At 34.1% G+C, this 27,876-nt stretch overlaps 1 protein-coding gene and 1 pseudogene across 1 annotated transcript; both read left to right on the top strand.

Moving 5' to 3' along the window:
* LOC116349386 (GTP-binding protein Di-Ras2) lies at positions 1-25,433 on the top strand. Its single transcript, XM_031780790.1, has 5 exons — positions 1-2,380; positions 6,593-6,684; positions 16,070-16,382; positions 16,495-16,538; positions 17,027-25,433. Exons 1-5 carry the CDS (start codon positions 2,335-2,337, stop codon positions 17,189-17,191), a joined length of 660 nt encoding a protein of 219 aa, XP_031636650.1. The 5' UTR covers positions 1-2,334; the 3' UTR covers positions 17,192-25,433.
* On the top strand, positions 17,530-27,834 carry LOC116349289 (annotated as a pseudogene).
* The last annotated feature ends 42 nt before the right edge of the window (positions 27,835-27,876 follow it).

Raw genomic sequence — 27,876 nt, 5'->3', positions numbered from 1 at the left:
GTCGCTTTCGATTATTGTGTATCAATAAAATAATTCGGGCAGTTGTGTTTTTGTGTGAATCGCGGAAAATACTTGTGATTTTCATCAACGACCAAACTCGATCTCTTTTAAGAGACTACCAATAACAACCACCAAATAAAAACAAACGCCAACGTTCAACATTTACATATTTGTTAAATGGTGTTTTTTCTATGTTTTTCCCTTCATTGGTTAAGCAATAATTTAAGTTTACGATTTAAACAAAAATTGTGTTCAAATTAAAAGCGCAGTGAAAAGAGCCACTACAAACACAAAATAAAAGAAAGAAATTATAAATCAAATACACATACTTACACGATTTTTCATCGTATTTTCTTTTTTTCTTTCATTTCGATTTTAAAAAAATCCCATTTCATTTCATCGTGTGATATTATACATACTTGACACGTTCTCATGCATTTTTAAATGAACAAAGCAAAAGCAGAAGAGAAAAAAGCAAAATTGTGTGTGAGAATACACTGGGAACATTTTGTTGTGAATGCCAATAACGCAAATGGCTATATCAATCGTTAGAAACGAATGCAAAATACACATCGAAATACGACATATTTGCTCGTAGCCTGACACATGGTCGAAAGATACATTGTGATTTACTAGTTGTTTTGATTAAATTTAAATTAACAATATAAAATACAAAAAAGTGCAAATATTCGGCATTTATATTCGAAAAGCCAAGCATAAAATTTAATCGCAGCCGAGGAGGCAATATTCAGAATAGAAATAAAAAACAATAGAACGAAGATAAACAAAATCCAATTGCGTTCCGTGTATATGTGTGCAAATTGAATAACGTATTATAGCTGCAGAATAAATATGCCGATAGAATATTGCTTTTCCAAATAAAATTGAATGTCAAAGGACAAAAAAGCGAGCAAATCAAAATAAAAGAATTTTCATGCAACAAATAAAAAAAAGTGTAACAAACGACGGGTTGAACAATCACAATCATATGCAATGGCATTGCGGGAATGAAAAACGAATGGCAGTGGTTAAAAGCAATTGAGAGAAAACGCATGGCGCATACGACGAACAAACATTGTATAAATCACATCATAAGCTGCAGGCGGAAAAGCACAATTTAATCAGCGAAACAATTTTCATCACATTTTGCATTGTATTTTCACTCTGTCCGCCCTCTTTGTGTATGAGCGTTCGCATTGTTGATGTTGAAATTCATTTTTGTTGTTTAATTGATAAAAAAGCAACACCTTCAGGCGACTTCATTGCATCGGTCGATTCTGGTTGATCGGTGGTGAAACACACATATCGAATATAAACGGAGCAAGAAAAAAAAACGAGTCAACGGGAAAATCCAATAAGTTGTGTTTTATTCTGTACGAACATACACAGCGCGTACAAGAAGACGGGGAGAGAAAGAGAACAAAGCCACACGATAGATATACGCAACCTACACATTTTCATATCCACTGAAGCATATAATATCCGAGAAAAGCCGTCGCTTTATTTGTGTCATATTTGCTTTTGTTTCAACATCAACCAACGCATTTCGACTCAGGCAATTTACCCGAAAAATCTATTTGGATACATACAAACAAGTCTGTCTCTCTCTCATCGACCACACGCGTACGACTACAAGTTGGTGCTGGGTGCTACCGTGTTACTATTACGACTCCTGTTAATGTTGAAAATTGTGTACTGACCTACACACATTATCTGAATATTGCCCGAAAGCATTAGTGCCATTTACCGTTTGGTGAAATTTGTTTTAAAATTTCCATGGGGCGGAGGACGATTGTGGTGCAATCGGTTTTTTTGGTTAACACTGTCTCTCTCGATATATCCCATAACCATCTGATTCATTAAATGTGTACACGTTATCTTGACAACGCACACACGTTATCGATATATACATACATACCAAATAACTTTACCACTTTTTGCCACAATAAAACCCAATAATAATAACAATAAACGATCGACTGTGCCGCTGCTGCTGCTCTGTTTTCGACGAACACACAGCACCGAGAATAGCGAGCGTGAATTTTTTGAACGTGCTAAACCAATGAATATTATCGAATAAATTGTAATTGCTTGTTAAATGGCTTGTTGACAATGAATTCATAACTATTGTTCGGTTTACATAATAAAAGAATACATACACACAGACATACAAAGTAAATGCAAATAAACTGCAAATTAAACTGAATATTCAATAGTGCACAGATTGGATTGCCGCTGCTATCGAACAAAATAAACATTAAATACTTTATATTGGACGTAGAATTTAGAAAATTAAATTAAGTACACACAAAATCAAAATAAAAATCTACTAAAATGCCAGAACAAAGCAACGATTATCGAGTTGTGGTCTTCGGCGCAGGTAATTTATTCCATTTATTTCTTTCCTCTTTAAATAACTTGATTTAACACCTCTTTAAATAACTTAATAATAAAAAAAACTCGATAAAAATGGAGTCATTCCAAATTGGGCAATTTATAAATACCTTTTTATTTATTTGGAAATCGATGAAATTTTGAGTCACTGAACCATTTCTTTTTGGGTTGTTTTGATATTTATTTTAATGGGCAATCGTTTAATTTTAACAACGACGGAATAAAAGAGTATTTTTATGGTGATATTTTTGATTGAAGTCTGGGGAACCTTTTTGCCAATCTCGTGCAGAGTTGTCAACGTATTGTTCCACAAAAATAAAATTCTCAAGTTGGTACGAAGTGTTACATGAAAAGGACATATTTTTTAAAATTTCGAAAAAATTCAAATATCGAATTCTAAATAAAGATGCAAACGTACACGTTCGTAGAAAAACTATACGTTCGTGATTCGCATTCGTTCGTTCGTTCGTATTTGCTAATGGAGGTTGACATTTGTTCGTAGAAAAATTTTCCGGTCCAAGGAATTTACGGACTAACACGAATATGGAAATTCGCATACATTTTCAATTCTCAACTTATGATTTGCTCGAAATATCTGTATGTATTGACTCTTTGGATGAATTGAAGTATAATTTTCGAATGAACCACTCATATGTTGTAAAAATTCAAAAAAAAATCGTGGTTAAGAGCTTCTGGTTCTATTTACAGCTATGAATTTAGATACACATGTGATGTGTTTTAATCGTTAATATTTGTCATTAGGTTTTTTTTAATTGAAAAGAGAATTACTTTCATTCCGTTGGAACAATGGTTCAATTCATTCAAACTAAGCCAACATTTTGGTTTGTTTACAGCTTTGCTCTCGAATATTCAAAGAATGAACGAAAGGAAATTGGGTGCTAAATGCGACATTATAAAAAGCTTATTGCTATACAAATATACAGGGTGTCTCAAATAATAGGGCCGTTCTAAAAATTTTAAAATTTCAAAAAACCCTTTGGGGGGTATGTTGGGGGTAAAAAATAGAAAATTTCTATCGGAGCAGAATTTTGAATTTTTCCCCAGAGGGCGCAGGGGGGGTCGATTTTCCCTAAAAATGAGTATCTTGCCAAATCGATCAAAATAAAATGAAAAATAAGTTTGAATATTTATCCATCTATGGTTGCAATGTGTTCTAGGGATCTCCCTCTACAAGATAGACCCACTTGTAGGTCGATCAAAATGCAAGGGGGGAGGGGGAGGTGTCATGAACAATAATTTCTTTCTTCTTCATTTATTTCAAAATTGCGATATGAAAATCAATTTTTTTTTCTTCTATCATATTGCTAGAGTCCATCCCTACAAAAAAAATAGTTTTAAAAAAAAATCATTTTGATTTGAGCCGGCCCGAGGCCGATTTTCTGGCTATCATGTCGATTTTGACCCTATTTTTTCATATTTTTGAAATTTTTGTATGAAAGTATGACAGACTACCCCTATTTTTCTTGTTTTTATCGTGTTCTACGCAAAATTTCCCATAACATAGACCAGTTTAAACATCCCAAAATTTTTTTTTCGACGACAAGAGGCCCATCGGATGATCGTCGGATCGATTTTTTCACACTTCGCCCGATATTCTGCGATGTTTTCGAAAATTATTTCAACTTCTTTCATCTTTTTTGCTTGCTTCGTGTTGCTCGAATCTTTCTCTACAAGAACCATTAGCTTTTGGATAATTTCAATTTGATTCCGGCCGGCCTGGGGTCGATTCTTTGGCCGCCAAGCCGATTTTCCCCCTTTTTGTACGGCATTTCGCAATTTTTTCAAAAATTATTTCAATTGTTCGTGGTTTTCTTGCTTCCATCGTATTGCTAGAGTCCATCTCTACAAAATAAAATAGTTTTTAGAAAAATTCATTTTGATTCCGGCCGGCCTGGGGTCGATTTTTGACCCTATTTTTTCATATTTTTGAAGTTTTTGTATGAAAGTATCACTGAATAGCCCTATTTTTCTTGCCTTTATCGTATTCTACGCAAAATTTCCCATAAGATAGGCCAGTTTGAACATCCCAAAAAAAGCTTTTAGACGGCCGGAGGCTCATCGGTGGGCCGTCGGGTCGATTTTTTCACATTTCTTCCGATATTCTGCGATTTTTACGAAAATTATTCAAATTGTCTACGGCTTTTTTGCTTCCTTTGTGTTCCTAGAGTGTTTCTCTGCAAATAATAACAGTGTTTGGATAACTTCATTTTGGCTTCGGCCGGCCTAGGGCGTCTTTTTGGCCATCAAGTCGTTTTTAACCCAAAAATCGAATTGTCGGTACGGTGGCTCAAAATTTGGTCGTGAATTGATTTGAAAATTATTCTGTGTCATGAAGATGGAATCTACGAACACAAATAAGTAAAAAAACACACCATTATTTCAAATTCAATCTCGAAATATCGGACGAAATGTAGAAAAATCGCCTTGGCACCAATAAGTCGGCCCGCTTTGGCCTGAATCCAAATAAAATGTTCTAAAAACTATTTTCCATTGTAGAGATTGACTCAAGGAATACGATAGAAGCAAAAATCAATAGGTAGTTGGAATTTTTCAGAACAATTTTCTGAAAAAAATCCGAAATGCTGTAAAAAGGATAAAAGTGTAATTGGCGGCCAAAAAATTGACCCTAGGTCGGCCCAAATCAAAATAAAATAATCCAAACACTGTTATTATTTGCAGAGAAACACTCTAGGAACACAAAGGAAGCAAAAAAGCCGTAGACAATTTGAATAATTTTCGAAAAAATCGCAGAATATCGGGCGAAGTGTGAAAAAATCGATCCGACGACCATCCGATGGGCCTCTTGTCGTCGAAAAAATTTTTTTGGGATGTTTAAACTGGTCTATGTTATGGGAAATTTTGCGTAGAACACGATAAAAACAAGAAAAATAGGGGTAGTCTGTCATACTTTCATACAAAAATTTCAAAAATATGAAAAAATAGGGTCAAAATCAACATGATAGCCAGAAAATCGGCCTCGGGCCGGCTCAAATCAAAATGATTTTTTTTAAAAACTATTTTTTTTTGTAGGGATGGACTCTAGCAATATGATAGAAGAAAAAAAAATTGATTTTCATATCGCAATTTTGAAATAAATGAAGAAGAAAAAAATTATTGTTCATGACACCTCCCCCTCCCCCCTTGCATTTTGATCGACCTACAAGTGGGTCTATCTTGTAGAGGGAGATCCCTAGAACACATTGCAACCATAGATGGATAAATATTCAAACTTATTTTTCATTTTATTTTGATCGATTTGGCAAGATACTCATTTTTAGGGAAAATCGACCCCCCCTGCGCCCTCTGGGGAAAAATTCAAAATTCTGCTCCGATAGAAATTTTCTATTTTTTACCTACAACATACCCCCCAAAGGGTTTTTTGAAATTTTAAAATTTTTAGAACGGCCCTATTATTTGAGACACCCTGTATATAATTTTTTTTCTCACGTATTATATATATCTATATATTTTTCCCCAATGATTTGCCCAATTCGCAACAAATTTTAATGACAAGCATATTGCTTATGTGCTTTTCTTTATTACATTATTCATAGAACAATAAATATTTTAATAACATGCCACAGTAGCAACGATTTTGCGCATAATATAATGATTAATCGTAACAATATAGATGTATGTTGAGCGAAAGAGTGAGAGTGAAAGTTGATATTTGAGGACCGTGAAACATAAACATGTGAAGAAAAGAACAATGCACAACGCCAACCAACAAAATAAATAACTAATGACTACTTCCAAAAACTTATTTTTAGATTTTCTGGATAGACTATTCTATTTTCAGTGTTAGCACGTCACAGACACATTCACGTTCGTTGATTGACATTCTTTGTTCGTTGACACATGAGTGGTGAAAAACCGTTCGTTGTGTATGTGACACGTTTTGCTTATCGAAATCAATTTTCTGTTTACTGAAATCTTGATTGTGAGCAAAGTTTCACGGTCGCTATAAGTTTGGCATTGCCCATATTACACACATGTCACATTGACGATATAAAAATGTTCATCAACACGAACGAATGAACTATTTGATTAAATTGTACATTGAAAATGTTGAAATAAACCATGAATCTAATGTCTTTCTATGTGCTCTTTTTTTCATTTTTTTTTTCACTTTGGTCGGTGGTCGCGTGATAAATGACATACACACACACATACACAGGTGGAGTTGGTAAGAGTTCACTGGTGCTGCGATTCATAAAAGGAACATTCCGAGAGAGTTATATACCAACGATAGAAGACACATACCGACAGGTAAGGCGTAATTTGTTGTTATATGTCCTTTTATTAGATTAAGAGGTTTTGATGCTGTACGGCTATATTGTATCATGCAAAAAGAGAGTTGTGACGCACAACAAAACTTTTGTTTTTCAGAATCTGTTCGAACTTTTTAAAGTTTTCTATTCATTCAACGGGTGTTGAATCCTTAGATCAACGCGTTCAAAGGCGAAAGTAAAATAGAAAGAGAAAAAATCACATTTACCTTTTGTGTTTAGGGTTCATTGATAGCCAGTAGTAGATGCTGTGCATTAGAAGGGTATCGACTGTCATGATAAATTAAAAACAGAAAATAATCAAAAATGCGAAAAGAAAATGCGTTATTTCATTTGTTGAAGACGGAGGTGAACCACAATGCGATTCGTATGCCATGCTGTGGGCTCATGAAAAACAAATCAAGTTAAGAAAATTATTTTGTTGCAACATACCGTTACTTGAATTCAATGGAGTGTGCAAAGTAAATGGAAGACGGCGAATGGAAGAGAGTTGGGAGGGGAGGGTGGAGATGGTGTAAAGAACGAAAGGAATGAAGAAAAGTAAAACAATAGTTCGATTGGGGCGCACAGGCGATTGAAAGTCGCCAGACACAACGCAGCAAAGGGAATCGATGCAGAGCTTCTTTTTATTGCTTACACATGCGATTCACACGCAAAAGTACAGCCGAATGCATGCGAAAGCATTTCTTCTTCTTTCAATGATGATTTATAAATAGCATATGTCGTATTGGTGTCTCTTTTATTTTGTGCTTTTTCTCACTCTCCTTTACCGCACGGAGCATTAAAAATAAATTTGACATTGAAACAGTCAAGCAGTGTCGTTACTTGTATTACGTCTTTTCTACATATTTTGAGTTGGTGCTCACTCAAGCAGACAAGCAACCAAGAGACAGCGAAGCAAGAATGCGAATGCATATTGTTGAACATCAATTTTAACTCCTTGTCAATGGGATCGAAGGCTTAGAAATGTGGTATTTTTAAGATGAAAATGGATGTTATTTATATCAATTTATGGTACTTTAAGCGTGGTCTAACAACAAAATATACACACACCCAACCGGCCGACAAATGACGATGGATTTTAGATGTGTTTTTGATCGATACCATGAATAACTCACAAGTTTATGATGAACACCATCGTATATTAGAATGAAGAAAAAAAAAACACCAAGTGATTTGATATGATAAAAGGGGAAATTTTCCTTCGTCCATCTATCTCGTGTCGCTGCGTCACTTAAACTACGAAGTATGATAAAAATCAGTTTGCATTTATCCAGTACTGATAATAATTGGATGGATGATTGAGAAATAAACAGGTTATTTCAATTCGTCCTAGCAACACCAATGGCCCTTTTTAGCACTACTGGAACCTTTTTGCTTTATCTAAATAGTGATGCGATGAGTGAAGCGATTATGCCTACATTCACTATAGTTTAGATAAAATGTAAATGTTACAAGGCTCTCGGCGTATGCTCTTCACTTCATTATCATCGTATGCGACTGCTGTTCAATCGCTGAACACATATATTTCACTCATTGTGCGGTGATGATTACGATTTATGTATCTCCAATTCACAATGTGAAACTCACATTTACCGTTCATTTCGAAACATAAATCATTTTAAATGCTATCAAAATGAAGTTTTTCGTGTCATAAATTCAGTGTGGCAGTATTCAAAAGTACAAAGATTATGTAACGACACGCAGTACTATTTTGATGTTACGAATCGCATTTTTGTGCCGACTGTGTACTGTGTTTGAGGCCATAATGAACATACACCGTCTATAATTCAATCGGTAATAACAGATATTCAGCGATAGAGGAAAGGAAAGAGAGAGAGAGAAAACCTCGAAATAAAAGCCGATAGAACGCGCATTCAGCATTTTCATTAGAACCATATATAGCACCTCTAGAAAGTTGACACATATGAGTATAATATATACGTAATATATATGTGTGTATGGCTGGTGCGAGCGACCAAGCTCTCGATCCCGAACCATTAAATGTATGGCATCATCGTTTGTCAGCATGAACGTAAAATAAAATTAATTATTTAATATCATCTTAATTGCTTTATTTTTGCCAGTGCGCTGCGTATAGCACGATGGATGTGTCACAAAGACGCCATCCGCGATATGCGACGACGCATAGTGACAATTGCCAATATAAAGTACACATACATACATTTGGTCGCTTTTTTTTCTTCTTTGCGCTCTTCTTTCTCACGGTCCTTCTTATTGACAACAGAATATCTATAAGATGCGAACAGTTGAGCAGCGGTAAACTTTTATTTGAGCCACTTCCTGTTATATTTTGTGTTCAGCGAAGCAACTAAGTTGACAGTTCACCAAACACAACCAATGTTGTCGCACCAGAAACAGTTCATTAATTCAATTACCGAACTCAATGAAAGTTGGAACAAAATTATAACACGATTCCGTGATCCAAGCGTATTTGATGGATTTTCTACTAGTTTCACTTAAATGAATGAACATTCTCGTTTGACACACGTACAAAGAAATGTACATCGTTTGTTTTTGGTGTGAAAATCTTTTCCATCTCACACTCACTCAAACATTTCATATACTATTCGAATATTCGTAGTGCTACATCATTTCGAATTCCGTTTTCATCAACAGAGAGAATTTATTATATTCATTTTGATTGTTTGACCATTGTGACACTGACTTCCTTTTGTACGTAAAGGCCTTTGGCAGAGCACAAATGCACACTTCAATGCTTGAAACACTAAGCACACTTTTTAACTTTTAAAAATTCGTATTGTACCATATTTTCCGTTATTTCGCCAACGTTAACTAACGTCCCACACAAATCTATGTATGAATTAATTTAAATAAGATTTAAATGAGCTGATTTCTGAAACAATAATCCCTCATTAAGAACCAAATTCAACAGATTGTTGTTTGGTTTTCGTTTTGAACTTGGCAAACGGTCACAGAACTTATGATGCAGCAAGTAAATTACCAGTCAATCTATCTCCATCTTGGCCCCAATTTTACAAATCTTTCGTGTTCTAAAATGGTGCTCGCTCCCTATTCCAATCTATCTCTTGGTATTTTTCATTTCCATCTGCCGCGTTCACTATTCTGCGTGGCAAATGTTTCTCTGGGGGTATATTAAGCTTAAGTAGACAGTTGAAATATTAGGTGTCTTGACTATGTATTATTTGTACTTTAAAGTAAACCATTAAATTAATGCAGTAATTTTGCATATTTCCATCAAGTTGGAAAATTTATTTAAGGCCCTTGTCTCGCTTAAAATGGTTTCGCTTTGGCGTAGACAACACATTAATTACATCCACAGCGATTGATTTTGTATTATCAATGAAACAGCATCTGCGAAATTATTCGCGAGCAAAAGCGAAATAATCAAATCGCTAAAATTCCCATGTAATACGTTTTGTAGCGTCTGTATGTCTGCCTGAATGTAAATCGAATGGGAATTAATATGAAAACGTAGCAAATTGAAAATGTGAAAATAAAAGTAGCAAAGAACGGCAGAGATTGAAGTGCTGTGGAAATGAAAAAGGCAAAATGAATGAGAGGTCACCGAAAATGAAAATGCACCAACAAAACGTGTAGGTAGAATGGTAGATAGAAGTGAGCGTTTGCGTGTGTATGGCAACATACAACCAACGGCCATTTTCCATTCGAACAAATGCCTGAGTCGTTGTAATGCAGCTAACATAAATTTCTCAATTAATTCATAGAAAATGCCGAAAGCTCATTTCGCTCACTCTCGTTTTCAACCAGCACCCCACCCACCCACACAAACACTCAATCGATGTGAACTTTAAACTTTTCAGTTGATTTTGCTGAGCAATCGCACGCATTCCAATTCATTTGGCATTGTTCACATTCGATTCGAACAGTATAATATAAATGTCATGAATGCTGAACATGAATCGCGAACACATGTACGTGAATCTCACAAGAGACTACGATTTCAAAGAGGAAATTTGCTCCGTTTGGGTGCCCACATTTTTGCATGACAAAACGGAAACAAACCAAAAAAGAAGGCCACGCAAACGAAAATGAAAAGAAATCTCTGCCATAAATGACATTTTTAATTTATTATTTGCGTTCAGAGAGTTGATGTGGAACTGGAATGTGCGCACACACTCTATTCAAAAGCTATATTGAATTTCAAAAGCATTATATTGAAAATAGTAACTGATGCAAGCATGAAAGTAGATAAAATGAATGATTTCAAAATGAAAGCGAAGTGAATGAGACGGTAATATCAAAATGAGGAACAAGAGGAAAATTGGTTTGGCAAAAAGGTGTACCAACAAGTGGATAAACTTAAAGTGAGCAAATGCATGCAACACAAAAACCACATGCTTGACATTTAAGCTCGTTCCTCGGCTGGCATATGTGTACGTTTCGTGTATGCGAGTGGGACGAGTGAATTTATTCCAAACCACAACATAAAAGTTTGACATTTTCGAAATCATTCCGATGACGGGTACCTTTAACATCGCTAAAATTTATTTACAATTCCTTTACTTCAATCAAGCTGTGAAATGGCATGCAGTCAAGAATTAATATGAACAACGTTTTATTTGATATCTGCTTTTGGAAGAACTAAACTCATATTATTTTGTTAAAAAAATAAACTTTTCGCACACTTCCAATGCGTTCTATTCTATGCGAAAAAAAGTTACAGCGAGAAAAAAAATCTCTACAAAATATTGCAGGCAATGTCAATATTGTTCGGAATCCCCAGTACATTGGAATTTTGAAGATTGAACGAAAGAGGAAAAAAAACAAGATATATTCAGCAATACAATGTAAACATTTTGAGAAAAAACATTCCAAGAAAAATTGCAACAAGAAATCGAATTCTTTACAGTTAAATATAAATCATATTTAAATATTATATTGAATTTTTGACATGGAACGTGGGTGGATTGTTTCCCTTTTGAAACGGGACAAACAAACAACCAAAAAGGTTGAAAATGATGTTGGAGTTTGGCATTCAGGTACGCGCCTGTGCGCTATTTGCCGCTAATTAAATATCCATTTGATATAATCTGTTGAATGTGGCAACCGACATCCACCTACGCATCAGAGATATATACGACGCACGTGAAGGGATTTTCGACAGTCAAACCAATGTTCTCGGGATTGGTTTCTAAGAAAACCATCGAAAATGGACGATCAGCCGCGATGACTTTTCTTTTTTTTTTCGAAGAAGAAGACCGTGAATTTTGGGTAATGTCAAAAATGTCATCATTTATCTTCTATAGTCAACATCATTGCTCCATCAATCAAGTTTGGTTTCACTCAAACGAAAATGTAAATTACACAATCACAACACTCCATAACAATCGCGACAAGGAAAAGCCAAGGCAAATATCATGCTCATCTTTCACATTGTTTACATTCGAAAACACAATATTTCTCGCGACTTCATTTATTTCCCGTAATCGCTTGCCATTTATATCGTTTTTTTTTGGTACACAAATCAAGTGACCGAAAATTCCTTGACGGTGAATTCAAATTCATGCTCAACCATCTGAAAACAACACTCGTTCGTATTGTGCTTAGATTTACGTATACTTATGGGAGAATTATCGAGATTCATGATAAAAATCGAAAATAAACAGGGCCATTGGTAACAAAATGACACAGCCAGCGAGAAAATAGCGATAAACGGAGCAAAAGAGACAGTAAGAGATTTGTGAGCGAGGATAAACATTGAGATGACAAGAGAATGAGAGACTGAATAAGTATCGATGGGAATATTTGTCCAATGGCACGTATCGTTTCACTTCGTTGTTCAGTTTTTAATTAAATCTTTGACATATCACAAACGTTTCATTTTACTGATGGCTAACCTATGATCTTTTATCAATATCGTTAGTCAATCATACTAAAAGCGAATCTAAATCATCCATTGCGCATTCAGACCCGCATAGTGGGATTGGTGGCACTGCAATGCAATTGTCATAAAATATAAAACAGTGGTTACAATGTTACCAAAGTAAGCTGTACCGAATCGACGGCCATTAAAGTACTTGTACATATTTCCGATTTATGGAGGTATTTTATGACAATAAATGCGAGATTTTATGGCATTTTTCATTTTACACGTGAATCGAAAAACATGATGATTGAAATCATTTGTGATTAGACGATGCAAACATTATTTGCGAGTATTCTTTCCTCCTTCGGTTGTCTGTGAGTGAAAAAAGTTCGCTTCTTTGAAATATTGGATTTCGATGACTATCGGATAATCGATTAAGGGCATCAGTGACGAAGAGAGAGAGAGGAGATGATAAAACTCTTAAGATTCTTATTAAGCATTTGATGATAATTTATGAGCTAACGATATTCGATAACAACAACTTGAGAGATTTGATTTCTACCCCGATGAAATGGTTTCAACTGAATATTGTTGAGCAAGAGCCATGCAAAATCTAATTTACTTTTTATCAGAGCATAAAAAATGGCATATTGAGTCAGAATGAAAAACCTTGAAGCAACAAATCCAAATTGAACATGCAGCACATAGCAGAAACAGCGATAGCAGCGAAACGCGTCAGCGAAACTCACTACATGAACTCACGAACATGCAAGCAACATCAATGTATAAATAAACAAACGATTTGTATCAGTTCCAGTTGCGATTTTCCATTACGGATTTCCATCTTTTTTCTCGCTTCTACGGCATATCAAATGAAATCCTCTTATTTTTACAAATCACTTTAAATTATTTTCAACTAATATTTTTGGATCCAAATGTATGAATATTTTTACATTCGTTTAATGTAAACAAATATAATTCAGAATGCTTGTCTAGCCACTCTTGCCACTCTTGACAAGTACGTGTATAATATTAAGGGGAATTATTTGTGTGTACCGTGAAACACTTCAATTTGATTGCGTTTCATTAAACATATTACCATTTTTTCCAATTTTCTCTCTGTTTTTATCCATACATATTTTTTTTTTTGAATTGCGCGTCAGCGAGGAATGTACGCTAGCGCTTTTTGGACAAAAATAAAAGAGTCTATATCTTATGTTTAACTAGCATATTTATTACAATCATTTCAATAACACTGTGCGACAGTTGAATAAAAACAACTGCTTATGATTCTTTTTATTTAAATTGAATGTATTTGCATTAATGCAGTCGAGTATATTTATTACTTCATCTACATCTATAGTAAAGTAAACTTCCGGCATATAATTGGTTTATATTTTGCTTGGCTGACACCATTGCCTCTAGAAAAGAAAATTTCATATTGAAAGATAATTCAAGAATTAATTGAATTGAATGATAAATATAATATTAATAATTGGAAGGTGATAAAGCTCAGTTTCCACAGTTTCATATTTATCTTATTAGTTGTATAAATTTATTCTGATTTGTTCAAACTGACGGCATTTCAAGCATTCGAAAAGTTGTTCGCGTCTTTCTGCAAAGTTTTGATCAATGAGTCAGTTTTCGTGACTGATTCCTTAAAAAAATACTCAACGCCACTGAAGTAAAGAGCTGACATCTAAAATAACAAAATTAAATCAAATTTCTCTGCATAAAGAAAAAAAGTTCGAGTTTGTTGCAGTGTGTAATTTGTATAAGTCCTATACATACATTGCATAATAATATATCTAGAACATACTTCAGTCAAGCATCGCATCCAAACAAATATGAAAGTTTATTTTACGGAATCTACATATTTTGATGACGATGAATTTTCCAGAAGAAAAAAATCATACACACAAATGTGCTTCATAACATGTCTGTTCACCGCTCTATGATTACATCACGTTTCTATTCAACAGATTTGCTAATTATTAATACTTATTCTATTGGTAAATTCATGGAAAACGACTTGAGAAACTTCATTGAAAATATAATTCGCAAATGAGATTCTGATGAGATCTTTATGCAAAGTTCAAGCTTTTTCTGTCTGTTGTTGGGAGTTTTTCTTCTTCTTCTCAACGATCAATTTAATTTTTTGCAGAAAATGCTGTATTCAAATTTCAAAGAACCTGAATGCTGATTATGTTTTTGTGAATTCAATTAATAAATAAAATGAAATGATTGAATGCGAGGAAGAAAAAAATAACGATTTAGTATGTTGCCATGCACACATTCCAAATTGAAAATGCGTCGTTCAATTATCATATTTGTGCAGAGCTAAGTTGAATTGAATGAAAAGTGGCTCATCAAAGGCATGTGAATACGCATTCAACTATTGGCATTCTTTGCGAATGTGTACCCAAAAAAAAATGCCAATCGCATTGATTGGCGAGAGACGGTTCACTGGGCTAAGTAACTGCTGCTTCACTGATCTCTCTCTCTTTCTCTTTCTCTCTCTTGAAGGGAGCTTCACCATAACAACACCATAATATTTCAGTCATAAAAATGAGAACAAACAACCGGGTTATTGCTTGTTAACCGTACATTTGCTGTTGAACCCAACGGAACATAGAAAAATGGAACTAGTAAATCTATTAAATAAACGATTGAAGTGCGCAAAAGAGAAAAAACCAACTCAAAAATAATATCAACAGATTATGGATTTAAGTCGATTTTACCTGGTTATTGATGGCAAATTCGAAAAATTGACTCATGACATACCCATTCGACAAAAAGTTGACAAAATTCAAATAAATCATTGAAACCAATTGATGAAAAGTTTTTTATGGGCTCAACAAAAGAATTTTCTCAAACGTCAAGAGAAATGGTTTTTTTGTTATTGCGGTGACTTCGATAAAACAATAGAAGAAATATTTTTTTTATGTATTTCTTGGTACCTATACAATGTGTACAGATTTCCTGCGACGTAATAGAAGCGCACCACTGTGGGCGAATAAAAACAGAAAAATACGTCGTCGACTGTTGTTGTTGTTCGAGCCCATCGTAAAAATGTTGAAAAGTTTTGATTGTTTTTCGTGAAAATATTGAACGCTTAAGTACACTAAAGGCGACGGTTTATGACGATAAAAAAAGTGGCATATCACAAAAATGTGTGCACACCGCTGTTACTTCCACTTCCATTCGCGGCAATGGCCATTGTTCGGGTGGAATGTCGATTTAATCAGTAATAACACAATAATTTATAACCGATTAAGCACATTAAAGTAACACATATACACCCAGAGTTCTTGATGATACATTATATCGATGGTGGCACGTACTCTCTCACATCAACATCAATCGCACGAAAATTTATTGTGCTTAACCTGTCAAACTTATAATAAATGAGGATCAAAATGTACAGACAGACCAATCATTGAGTTTCAGAGCTCGTCGAAGTGCCAATGCTGAATTAATATAATATATATTCTTTTTTTTCGGCACTTTTTTTCCCATTTCATTTTGATAGGTCATTAGTTGCAATAAGAACATCTGCACCTTACAAATAACAGATACAACGGGTAGCCATCAGTTTCCGGCAATGCAGCGTTTATCGATCACAAAAGGCCATGCGTTCATACTGGTATATTCGGTGTGCTCAAAACAGAGTTTGGAAGAATTGAGGGCGATTTGGACATTGATTAAGGAATTAAAAGGACAAGAGATAACACAAATTCCGGTCATGTTGGTTGGCAACAAATGTGATGAGAGCGCTGCATTGCGCGAAGTTACCGAACTAGAGGGAAAAGCTGAGGCCGCATCGTGGGGCGTTTCATTTATGGGTGAGATTGCAATCAATATACAAACATAATACCTAACATAACATAGTTTTAACATAAGAAATTTCATTAATATTTTTTATTAATTGTTTTATATTCTCTTGCAAACTCGCAGAATGCTCGGCCAAAGAGAACATTCGGGTGACTGAACTGTTTCAAGTAAGTGAAAAAAAAGAGAAAAATCAATCAAAAATTCTGTCTAGGCATCTAAAAATAATATATTTTCCAAGAACGGTGGTTTTTGTGGTGCGTGTGAAAATTAGAGAAAATCTCAACACTGCCTCGAGACAAACCACAGCTTTCTTATTAATACATTTTTCCCACTCTCCCGAAACAAAAACAAAAAAAAAATCCATTAAACGTGCCATCAATAAGAAAGTGGCTACTTTCTCACGTTTTTCTTTTCGTCGTAGCGGCTATATTGCTGTCGTGCGAATCACTTGAAAGATTTTCAATTTTTCATTTTCACTTTTGCTCATCCAGTATTATTTTACTTGAATATTTATCCGACGTCTATCACATTGTTAATTTATTCGTGGCTGCAGTTTAGCGCAGAAAATAGCAAGAGAGTGAGAGAGAGAGAGAGAGAAAAGTTTCTAATTTCTTTTTTTATCTTTTGTTTTCTATCATTTTCATTTGTCGCACAGGAATTGCTGAATATGGAAAAAACGCGCACCGTATCACTGCAATTGGATGGAAAAAAGAATAAAAAATCCAAACCAAAGAAGAAAGATCTGGCAAATGGCGGTGTTTCACAAGACGGTGGTGAAGGTTCAAGTGCTAATATCAAAGAAAAATGTCACGTAATGTAAGCGCTTTCGAAACGATTTTAAGACCAAAACCATTAGCGAAAAGCAAGTGCAAATAAAATCATCTCAACTGTACTACTTCTGTTATGAAGAAGAACAGCAACAAATATATATATATATATATATATATATAATGTACAACACATAAAAACTTCAACGAATAAACTTACAGTTATAAGAACGGGAGACAGAGAAAAATGTCGAAAGAAAAAAAAACACATAAATTACGAGCCACAAAAATAGACACAAAAGAGAAACAGTAAAAATGTAAAGAGTTTTCAGCGCAGCAACACTGTTGTATTCTATTTGCAAATTATTAATGGATCATTAGAATATTTAAAATGACAAAGACATTACAAAATGGTGCAAAGTTAGAACAATATCATCGAAGAAAAGAGCGAGTGAAGAAAGAGGCAAGGTTAAGAATGTGAGCGAGTGAGTGGGTGCGTATGCTTATTTGTCAAGCATTTAAGGAGATTACAGAGAGTGTGAGAGAGAAATGGCACTTGAGTTAAAAAGCCCAACTTGATTATGGAAGTATACGAAAATGATTTGGTAGAAGAAGAAAAAATTCACAGAAAATACAATCAAAACCAAATCGAAGAAAATAAGCGAGATAAATAAGAGGAAGAATACAAGTTGAATATGAATGAAAAGAAGAAAAAACGAAATCCCTGTAAAAGAAGGGGATGAAGTTGGTAGATAGTGAGGAAAAGCTTTTACGTCAAAGTGCATTTAAATTGCTGTTATCTATTTTCGCATTGGAAATTGTTCATGTTATACCACATATTTTTTGCTCATAATAAATTTGTGTTTTCGTCGTTTTTCCCTTTCGTTCTACGTAATATAAGTTTACTATGTAAAATAAAATTGCCAACTTGTTTGCTATACCACAGAATTGCCCTGCGTCATATATAAATTGTATTGCTCAACAAGAAATATATGGATGCGAAAAACATGTTGAATGCACGTTTCCTACTCTCTCTTTTTTTTTCTTCGTCATATTGGTTTTATATGTTGTTCTCATCGTGTTATTTGTTGAGACTGCAATTCTGGTTCTCACACTTTTTATCTCTCTCTATATATCTTTCTTACTCTTACCTACTTAATTCGCATCAAAAATTGAACGTATTCGTATTGCAGTGCAGGATTTGCAGCGAACATTTCGTAGGGAATAAATGTGATTTGATTTTTTGTTGTTGTTATTATCGTTGTTCTCGCTGTATCGTGTTGGAAAAATCTGTTTCGTACAGATTTCAGAACGTGTTAAGTGGGAGAAAACCACCAGATTGCTGTGTGCAAAAAGCAAAATATTTCGCGGAATTTAAAGTAAACAGATGCATTGTTACCACACACATACACACACAATAAATGAAATTCGCATACAGTTAATCAGACCATGATAACGCTGTTGCATACACAGCATTGTCAGGCGCCAAAGACCAATTTGGATCGTTACATACCTTACCCATATTATTTACAAGCGCATTATTTCATTTGTACAGTAAACAGAATTAGTTGGTGGCTTTTTTCTTCTCCAATTTTATGTTTAATAATAATAAATAGCCAAAATGAAAATGAAAATCCATGAAAAGCAGCTTGGACACTGTTTACGAATGGGATTCGTTTGACCCAATTCACATTGCAAAATGTAATGTTTCCCACATGCAAATGCATCTCGTCACACTAAATAATCATTACCATATTTTGCGAAACAAGATGCGCATCCATCCATACACAATTCAAAATCATTGGAACATAAACCAACTCGGCACACAATGAGGAACGGTGATGATAGAATAGCATACATTGAAGAAGAAAAACAAAAATGTTTGCTTGTAATCCCAATCGGATGGTTTCTGGTTTATGGTGTTGTGTATACACGATGAAAAGCAGCTTCACCATTAGCTTAGGTTTAGCGTGGAGGCGTTTCCGGTTGATAACATCGTTGTAATTTATTGACATATGATTAGCTCGTTCGAGTCTTTAATTTCTTGTTTATTGAACGATTTCACCCACGCATCCTTTCCATAAACCATTCAATAAGCTCTGGAAATAACCCATATTATAAATGGCACACTATATTCTCCACAACGGCAAAAGTGATTCAAGACATTCTTTAACGATCTGCGATGGGAGTGTTTTTTTTTTCAAGAGCCATCACTTTTTATTTGAAGCAATGTCGAATGGGAAATGACGAAGAAAACTTTCAATTTACTGTGTGGAAATTGCATGACGACTGAACATCATTTATCAAAACAGTTGGATCGGATTCAATGCAAACTTGTGCAGAAAGTAATCAACTAAAATAATACAAAAATCGGTATGAAAAACAAAAAAAGCGTTTGGTCATTAGAGTGAAGTCCTTGTGCTATTACGGATTTCGACCTATTCCGAATGGCTAGTACATTTACAGCAGTAAACATTTGTTTTTGAACGATTCATCACTGCAAATGGCCATTTGGATTAAATTCATTTAATGCCAAGTTAGGGACAAACCACTTGATTTCAATGTGGCCGGGTTTTAAGTAAATTAGAAAACAGCAATTCAACACAAACACACACATACATAACTCCCACGACAGAGTGTTTGGTTCATATTCAATTCTTTTCAGCGAAATGCAAACGAAAACCGATTGCAATAATGATAACTCATTCACTCACACTCTGTTAATGTCGTTTCTCTTTTTGCGCCGCTGAGATGGTGAGAGAAAATCAAGAATCATAAAATAACGAATATGGAACCTCGTTATCTGCCAGTGCAAACACTTGAGAAATTACTATTTAAATAGGAGCCAGCTGTAAAAACATATCAGATTAATTTCCATCGAGATAAGTGGCTCAATTAGATGAGAAAATTCCCATTTCGAATTTGTCGCATGGTATTCATCGGTTGTCGCTTCTTGTAAATTATGAACAACAAACACAACGACACTACCGTTCAACACGCTTAAAATTCAAAGTTCTTTGCTTGGTTGAGGTAACGTAACAAAAAATTGCTCATTTCATTCGTTTTTTTTTTTTTCATTCTCGAAAAAAAAAACCTATGCGTAACATAGTAAAAGTTGGCGTTCATAAATAAATAAATAATCCAAGTTTGTGAAGTGCACTTTTCACTTGCAAAACTCATTTAGAGCTATGAAATTGTGTGCACATTTGATCTTTTCATTCATTTTGGAAAATTGTTTCTCCTCTCGGTGCGTATCACTGCGAAGCGAAATGAAACAAACAAAAAAATTAATAATTCTAGAAAAATAATACTCGAAAGTTTTCCGGAAAATTCCATTTCTTAATGTTCTGTGTTCGAGATGAAGCGGAAAATTGTTCATCATTTGAGTTTGAAACCCATTGAAATGGTTGCGATGGAGAAAAAAAACCCAAACGAAGTAGAAAACTAAAAGGCACTTTGGTTATTTTTCAATGCACCGTAGCGGAAAACGGATGGAAACGTATCGCATGCACAACAGAAATTTCCACTTTTGTTTCATTGTTCATAACTTTATTTCCGCTGGAAAACTAATTTACGTATCTGGAATTCAAAGACCATATCTATTCTCTTTCTCTTATTCTTGTATTTTTTTTCTCTCGTTGTTATTCAGTCTCAGTCTTTCACTCGAAGTCTCGATGAAAAAGTGTTTCCTTTGAAAAATGAAACCGACAAAATACTGATGATTCAGTGTAACTAAACACATTTTCAAGGTTTAATTGGCATTCCGAAGAATTGTATCATACAATTACATAATTGCTCATTTGTTTGTCGGAACAAAAAAAAAATTATTTCTCATCCATTGCCATAAGCTGAATGAAATATATGTATATAAAAAAGGGTAGAAGCAATTCGTCTTGACTTTTGACCACACGCTTGTGTGTGGGACATCGAGAAAACAATGTTTTTCGCTCAAACCCAATTTCTACGAATCGAAGCAAAATGCCGTTGATATGGTGTATTGCGTGGGTGGAACTTTAACTCAAATGCGGTCGCTTTTATCACTTTTGACGTTTGATTTCAACTTTTTGTTCATACTCCCTGCACACAGCTGGGACACACTACAGAAGTTAGCCATTGAAGCTGCGTAGTTTGTGTCAACATTTTTACCAGTCGGTTGTATTTGAAAATTCTTTTTTTTTTCGTTGGTATTCCCAGTCCAGCATTTTTTTCGTGCTCATTCATCTTTCATTTCCGCAAAAATCCATTTAAATGATTGCAAAGCATATGTTGCACGCACGTCGTTGCCTTTTACATTGTGAATTCAGCTGTTGCTTTCTACCTCTGTATGAGATACTTTGCCCAACACACACACACACAGTTATCATATGCCAAATTAGACGTTTTTGTTGACTTAGTGATGTTTTATTCGTATGAAAAAGGTATAAATTGAACAAAAGAACAAAAAAATATGTGTTATCTTTTTTTTCCTTTTGTTTAGCTTGTAGATGTAATAAAATAGATATTTTTTGAATGAAGCATTGTATTTCGCACCAAACACACGAATTATTAGACGAAAAAAATTGAGTTATCAATTCGATTGACAAATAGTTACATGTCATATAGATTTAAAATGTAAACAAAATGAGATTGAAAAAAAAAACGAGAAAAAGTAATAATTGAAACAAAAAAAATATATTTTTTTATTGAACATTGGCATTTTGCAAAACAGAAAACAATAAATTTTATCAGAGAAATTTAATTAAATGCACGTCGTATGATTAAATTTTCAATGCTTTTACACGTTGTAGTAAAACCTTCAGGAGAACAAATTAGAGAGAAACCAATTAGAAAAGCAGAAATTTTTCGGTTGAGGCTCGTTTTTCCATTCCGGAACCTGAAAAAATCGAACAACACAATCTATGTTCAATCTCTTTGATTGACGATACAAAGCATTTTCGGCTCTTTTGTTCATTTGTTTTTGTTGTTTTGTTTTAATATATTGACATCAAAAACATTATATTCGATTGATATCACACGTCATCACAAGACACAAGAGAATTGCGTGCTCACATCCATTCGGATTATATATCGATTTAGGTCATCACGCAACTCCTTGACGTGGAAAATAACTAGAAAAACTAACTTAATTTTTCTATATCGATATCAAGCGAGAGAGTGATACGGATTAACCCTTAACCGGGCAGGTCAAAATCCTAGCGTTATCGCCCTCTGAGGCCCGACGTACATTTTCCATGCAAATTCAATGAAAAAAAATTCTTTTTCTTTTTTCAAATTTCATTGAATTTAAACAACGAAAATTATTGTTTTAACATAATAGATACTGAATTAAATATGTTTTTTGTAAAATATAACTGAAATGAAAAAAATAATCAATATTTATTCCCAATCGGATGAATTTAAGTTTCAGTTCAGTAGTTGTTTAGTACAAATTTTGCACTTCATTTTAAAAAAATTGATGACATTTTGTATGGAAAATGTACGTCCGGTAGTTGTTCAAACCTCAATACAGCGCTACTTAGGGAACCAAATTTAAAACAACTTATCAACGATTAGTAGAAGAATGAAAGAATATATTACAAAACAATTTGTTTGATTAAAATAATATTTTATGCGATTTTATGTATCTTTTTTTTTTAAATGCACTACCGGGCCTCAGAGACCCTACCTGCCCGGTTAAGGGTCAAAGAGAACGACCATTTTGTTCGGTATTTAATCTTTTATTTTTTTGAAATGTAAATAAAATTTTGTTTTTCTAGAATAAACTGTGATTGAAATGAAAAAGCCACACAAATTAACGACATATGAATGTTTTCCTGAAATTTTATCGTATACATGAAATCAATAGCAAATAGAAAAGAACAGAAAAAAAAGTTCGAAGAGGAGAGATGTTGATGTAAATCGAATAACGAAATATTGATTTAGAGCCAGTGAAAATCAAATTTACAGTGTTGAGAGAATGAAAAATCAACAATGCAAGGAGATGGAAAAAGTGTCTCCAATTTTTTTCTTATGATTATTAAATATTGCAGCGTAAGCGAAACGGGCGCACGTATACACGTGCCATACATAAGCCAACGTCGCACTAAGTTAAATTAATCAATTAGTACATTTCATTTCCGTTCAAAACTGCGAATTAGCGCAATTATCCCAACAGAAAATGTCTAATGCATGACAAAAAAAATATCGAAAAGGAAAAGAGATTATAAATACCCAGGGACATAAATGGTGGAATGATTTTTGTGTCGAAAATGATTCTGCTGTCACCGATTAAAAGAACATCATGATTTCTCATGATGATATGAGCACCAGTTCTTTTTACCATATTTTACCTTTAAAATTAAACAGCAAAAAGAAAAACCAGAACCCTGACTTGCAAAATTTACACTCGATGAACATTCACGAAAGAGGCAGCTAAAATATGAAATTCAAATGATTTTAACTAGAGTAGAACTCCAAATGCGGGTGTTTAACAGAAATACAAGCGGAGATAAGATTATTGCTCCCCTTCTCCCTCTCCTCCCAACAAAATAAAATAAACAGAATTATACAATTAAAATTATTATCTATTTTTATCTAATTAGTGGTTGTTCGAGGTGAATAGTGATCGTTTGTGCATGGAAAGACAAATCATTTTTTTTTTAATTTGCTTCGATGGTGTTTATGCTAGTCTAAATATATTAGAGAATCCATGTCACTGACGATCATTGTCCACATCGATTTCAAAACAAATATGAATATATTATCTAGTTTTAGATGAAAAGTTGCATTTAAAAATTGAAACATACATAAATGGATACAACGAATTCAAACACAAAAAAAAAAAAACAGAACGGTGTGAAAAGAACACTGATCTAGTGATTTACACATACACGGGCAAATAAATGGAATCACCAAAGCAAATGAGATTTTATTTATTATTATGTTTGTTATTATCAGTAAAAAAAATAAATGTATTCGAGTATGGAAAATCATACGATTTTTATTAAATAACATGTAGATGACTGTTGTGGTCGGTTGGTTGTTTTTTCCCCTGCACCCATACCCCATCCATGTTCGTATCTAGAATTTGCCGTTTTGTACGGAAGAACGATAAAAGTTAAGCATTTTTAAATGCTGTTAGTTATATCTCTTTTCACAACCATCGAATATTGTTCTGAAAATATTCATTTTCAACAGGCCTTAGCTCGAGTTAACTGCCCAACCGTTATTATAGTTGCCGTCATCAGTAAGCATGTAATAACGTAATATCGTCTCTTGATTTTGTATTAAAGTGAAAGAGGTGTATAGCAGGCGTAGTTTTAGACACCAAAATCTTCTCTTTCACTCTCACCAAAAATCAATGATTGTCCTATTTAAAGTTGTCGCATATGGTGTTAACAGTATCCAAATCGACGGCTGAGCAGATAGCTCGTGCTAAATCGTCTGATTTTCACGTGCTGAAAATTAAAATAAAAAGCTTTATCAATAGGAAAATAATGTGAATAAATTGATGTTATCGCAAATGACTGGCGAAATGCCGTAGAACTCATTTATGTTGCCCAAAAAACACATAGAAACTTATATGTGTAGAATGGTCGAACCATTGCTTTTTCTTCGCCAATCAATGTGTATCGAATGAATATGAGACGCTATTATTTTTAAAAGTCATTTAAAAAAAAAAAAAAGATAATTCTGATTAATGGAACAAACACCTAGTTGATTTAGTTAGCTAAAAAGAACATAGATTTTAGATCTCAACTTCGTATTTATTCTTTCTTTGGTGATTAATTAAACGACCAATCAATTAACAATTAAAACATTGCATATTTTTTCCTTCTCATTTAGAGTTTCAATTTGCATAATTTTTAATGAACCAAAAATCTAATAAAAAAAAACAAAAATACGCAGCAACACGAACAAATAAGTCGTCACTGCAAATTTATTACCAAAAAAAGTAAATAAATAAAAAATGAAAAAGTATTATTCCTTTTTATAGATTTTTTAAAACATTCACTTTGGATTTACATACAAACATGAATACAAGAAGCAAGCGATATAAACAAAACTTAGTTATGCAAAATGTCAGCGCTATAAACTAAAACACCGTATACATAAAAATATATTCAGTCAAAGTACAGAAACACACAGAAAAAAAAACACATATAGCAAACATATAGATATGGAAGATGCGCAAGAAAGAGATACACAAACACTCACCAATAAAGAATCTATTAATATATGCATTTATTATTACTAATATCTTACTGATAATTGTAATGAATGACTAAATAAAGTGGTCATACGACTTTGAGTATCACAAACAACAAAAATAAACAAAAATCCTTTTTTCTCTTCATTCTGGTATGGTAAGTGTGTTACTACAACAGCATATTCACTCCTTTTGATCATACATAGGTACGGCCAGTCAGTTACGGGAGGTCCAGCCACACATAGTCAATTCTGAGAAAGGTTAGCTTCGGACGATTTAAGAAGGGTTATCCTGCTTACACCCTCTTTTGCCAATGGAAGCAGATAATGTGGGGAGATAAAGAAATGATGACGAAGAAGTGCATTGTGTAACAAACAAATATTCAGTCACCGAAGTTGAAAACCACAGTAGGGCCGCTTTTTGTTGAAGCGAGGTAAGAGAACTTTCTTCCTTTTGACAGTTTTCGACAATTTTCAGATTTCACGAAAAGATTGAAATGCACATGGAAAATATATATGTTTGCTTGGAGTTTACAAACTAATAACAATTATAATGATCTTTTTGTGGTCAAATGTGTAAATTTCATTCAAATACATCATTCATTGCGTAAAATATAAAAAATATACAATATACAAATTTGCTTTTTTACTTCAATAAAATCGAAATATTATAAATTTGTGCATAAATGCCTTTATGCTAATTTTTATGCAGTTGAATTGAACGCTCTAGAATAAAAACAACAAATCTATGTTAAAAAAACGCCGTGTTCCGCTTTGATATAACAACCATTCTATGGGTGAGATCTAAAAGAACGTATGTTTTTTTTTCGCTTTAAATTTTGGAAAAGGAATGTATGTGTTTTGCCAATTCTGTCTTACTAAAAGGAAAGTATGTTTTGCACCAAAAAAATTTTGTAAAAGGAAAGTATGTTTTCCGGCTTAATCAGTTGCTGATAAAGGAACGCATGTTTCGCACCAAATAAATTTTGCAAAAGGAAAGTAAGTGATTCTGAATCAGTTGTTAAAAAAAAGATGCATGTTTAACGATGATTTTCCTGGAACTGGGCTTCAATGGATCCTCAGGATCATCAGAACGCTCCCAGTTCTGGAAGTGGGTTTTGGTGGATCCTCAGGATGGACCAGACTATGGTTTGACAATGCCCTGGCCCATCCTGAGGGTCCACCTCCAGAACTGGGAGCGGTTCTGATGATCCTGAGGATCCACCAAAGCCCACTTCCAGAACAAAGACACTTACGTTCTTTTATCCAAACCAACAAAACTGAAACATGCATCCCTTTTCCAACAACTGATTCAGCCGAAATACATACTCTCTTTTTTCAAAATTTACTTGGCGCAAAACATACATTCCTTTATTGCGGCAAAGTCGAACACACTTGCGTTCTTTTAGATCTCACCAATAGCATTCAGTACGTTGTTTTTATTCTAGAGCGTTCAATTTATTTGCGCTTCATAAAACCAGGGCTTTTTAAATGTCGTTTTTCTGGATGGGGCGTTTCCCGGTGTTTTTTGACAAAGAACACCAGTTCCTCGCAATGCCGCGTTTGATGAAAATTCACTGATAACTCGATGTTCAATACTCAACAAATTTTCAATAAAAATTACCTATATTTATCATTTGTATTTTTTTGAAAATTGTTCGATTGGTGTGTTTATAACTTGCTTTCTAGTCAATCGTTTATTTTTGTTTGCTTATGTTTCTATACGTACTTTATTTTTAGTTTCAATAACAAGATTAAATTATACGGTGTATTTGATGGTTCACCATCATTGGCTTGCAATATGGTATTGAAACTAAATATTCCATTCAAGATGGTTTCTGTGAGCAGTTAACTGATGAATATTTCAAGGTAATCGAAAACCTTTTGAAAAACTGATACATTGGATGTGTTTCTAAAAGCATTTTGGTCGATTTGAAATGTTGTAGTTGAATCCACAAAAAGAGATTCCGGTGCTTGACGATGATGGTTTTTTATTGAGCGAGAGTGTTGCTATAATGCATGTATTTATGTGACTAATTTGCGCCAGAGAATTCGATTCATCCGAAGGAGCCAAAGAAACGAGCACTGGTCAACCATGGATTGAACTTCAATATGGGATTTTACTATAACCACATTTGTGAATATGCGGAATATATCGGTCCAAAATTAACATTTGAACTTTATTTTATGCTAAAATTCTGTGCGTAGATGATGCCAATTTTCTTTGATTACCAATGAAAGGAAGAAAGAAGGTTGAGCTTGCTCTGAATGCATTCGAAACATACTTGAAGTATGCTCCAAGTATGCAGCTGGGGATAATATGACTATTGCCGATTGCGCTCTAGCGGCCGGCACGCTACCATTGGAAGCGATCGGATATAAATTCGACCATTATCCATTGGTTACCAAATGGTATAACACATTAAAGAGTAAAAACACAAGCGTGTGGAAATTGGACAAGCTGGCCTCGAAGAAATTGAGGATAAATTCGCCAGACCTCACGGAATAAAACCATCCATTTTATCCAGCAAAAAAGAATTGACTATCAACA

The sequence above is a fragment of the Contarinia nasturtii genome, unplaced genomic scaffold (assembly GCF_009176525.2).
Source record: "Contarinia nasturtii isolate CC-2019 unplaced genomic scaffold, AAFC_CNas_1.1 Cnas_scaffold_2861, whole genome shotgun sequence".
Lineage (NCBI taxonomy): Eukaryota > Metazoa > Arthropoda > Insecta > Diptera > Cecidomyiidae > Contarinia > Contarinia nasturtii.
The sequence above is the reverse complement of the archived record's forward strand: the minus strand, read 5'-3'. Positions and strand labels throughout refer to the sequence as shown.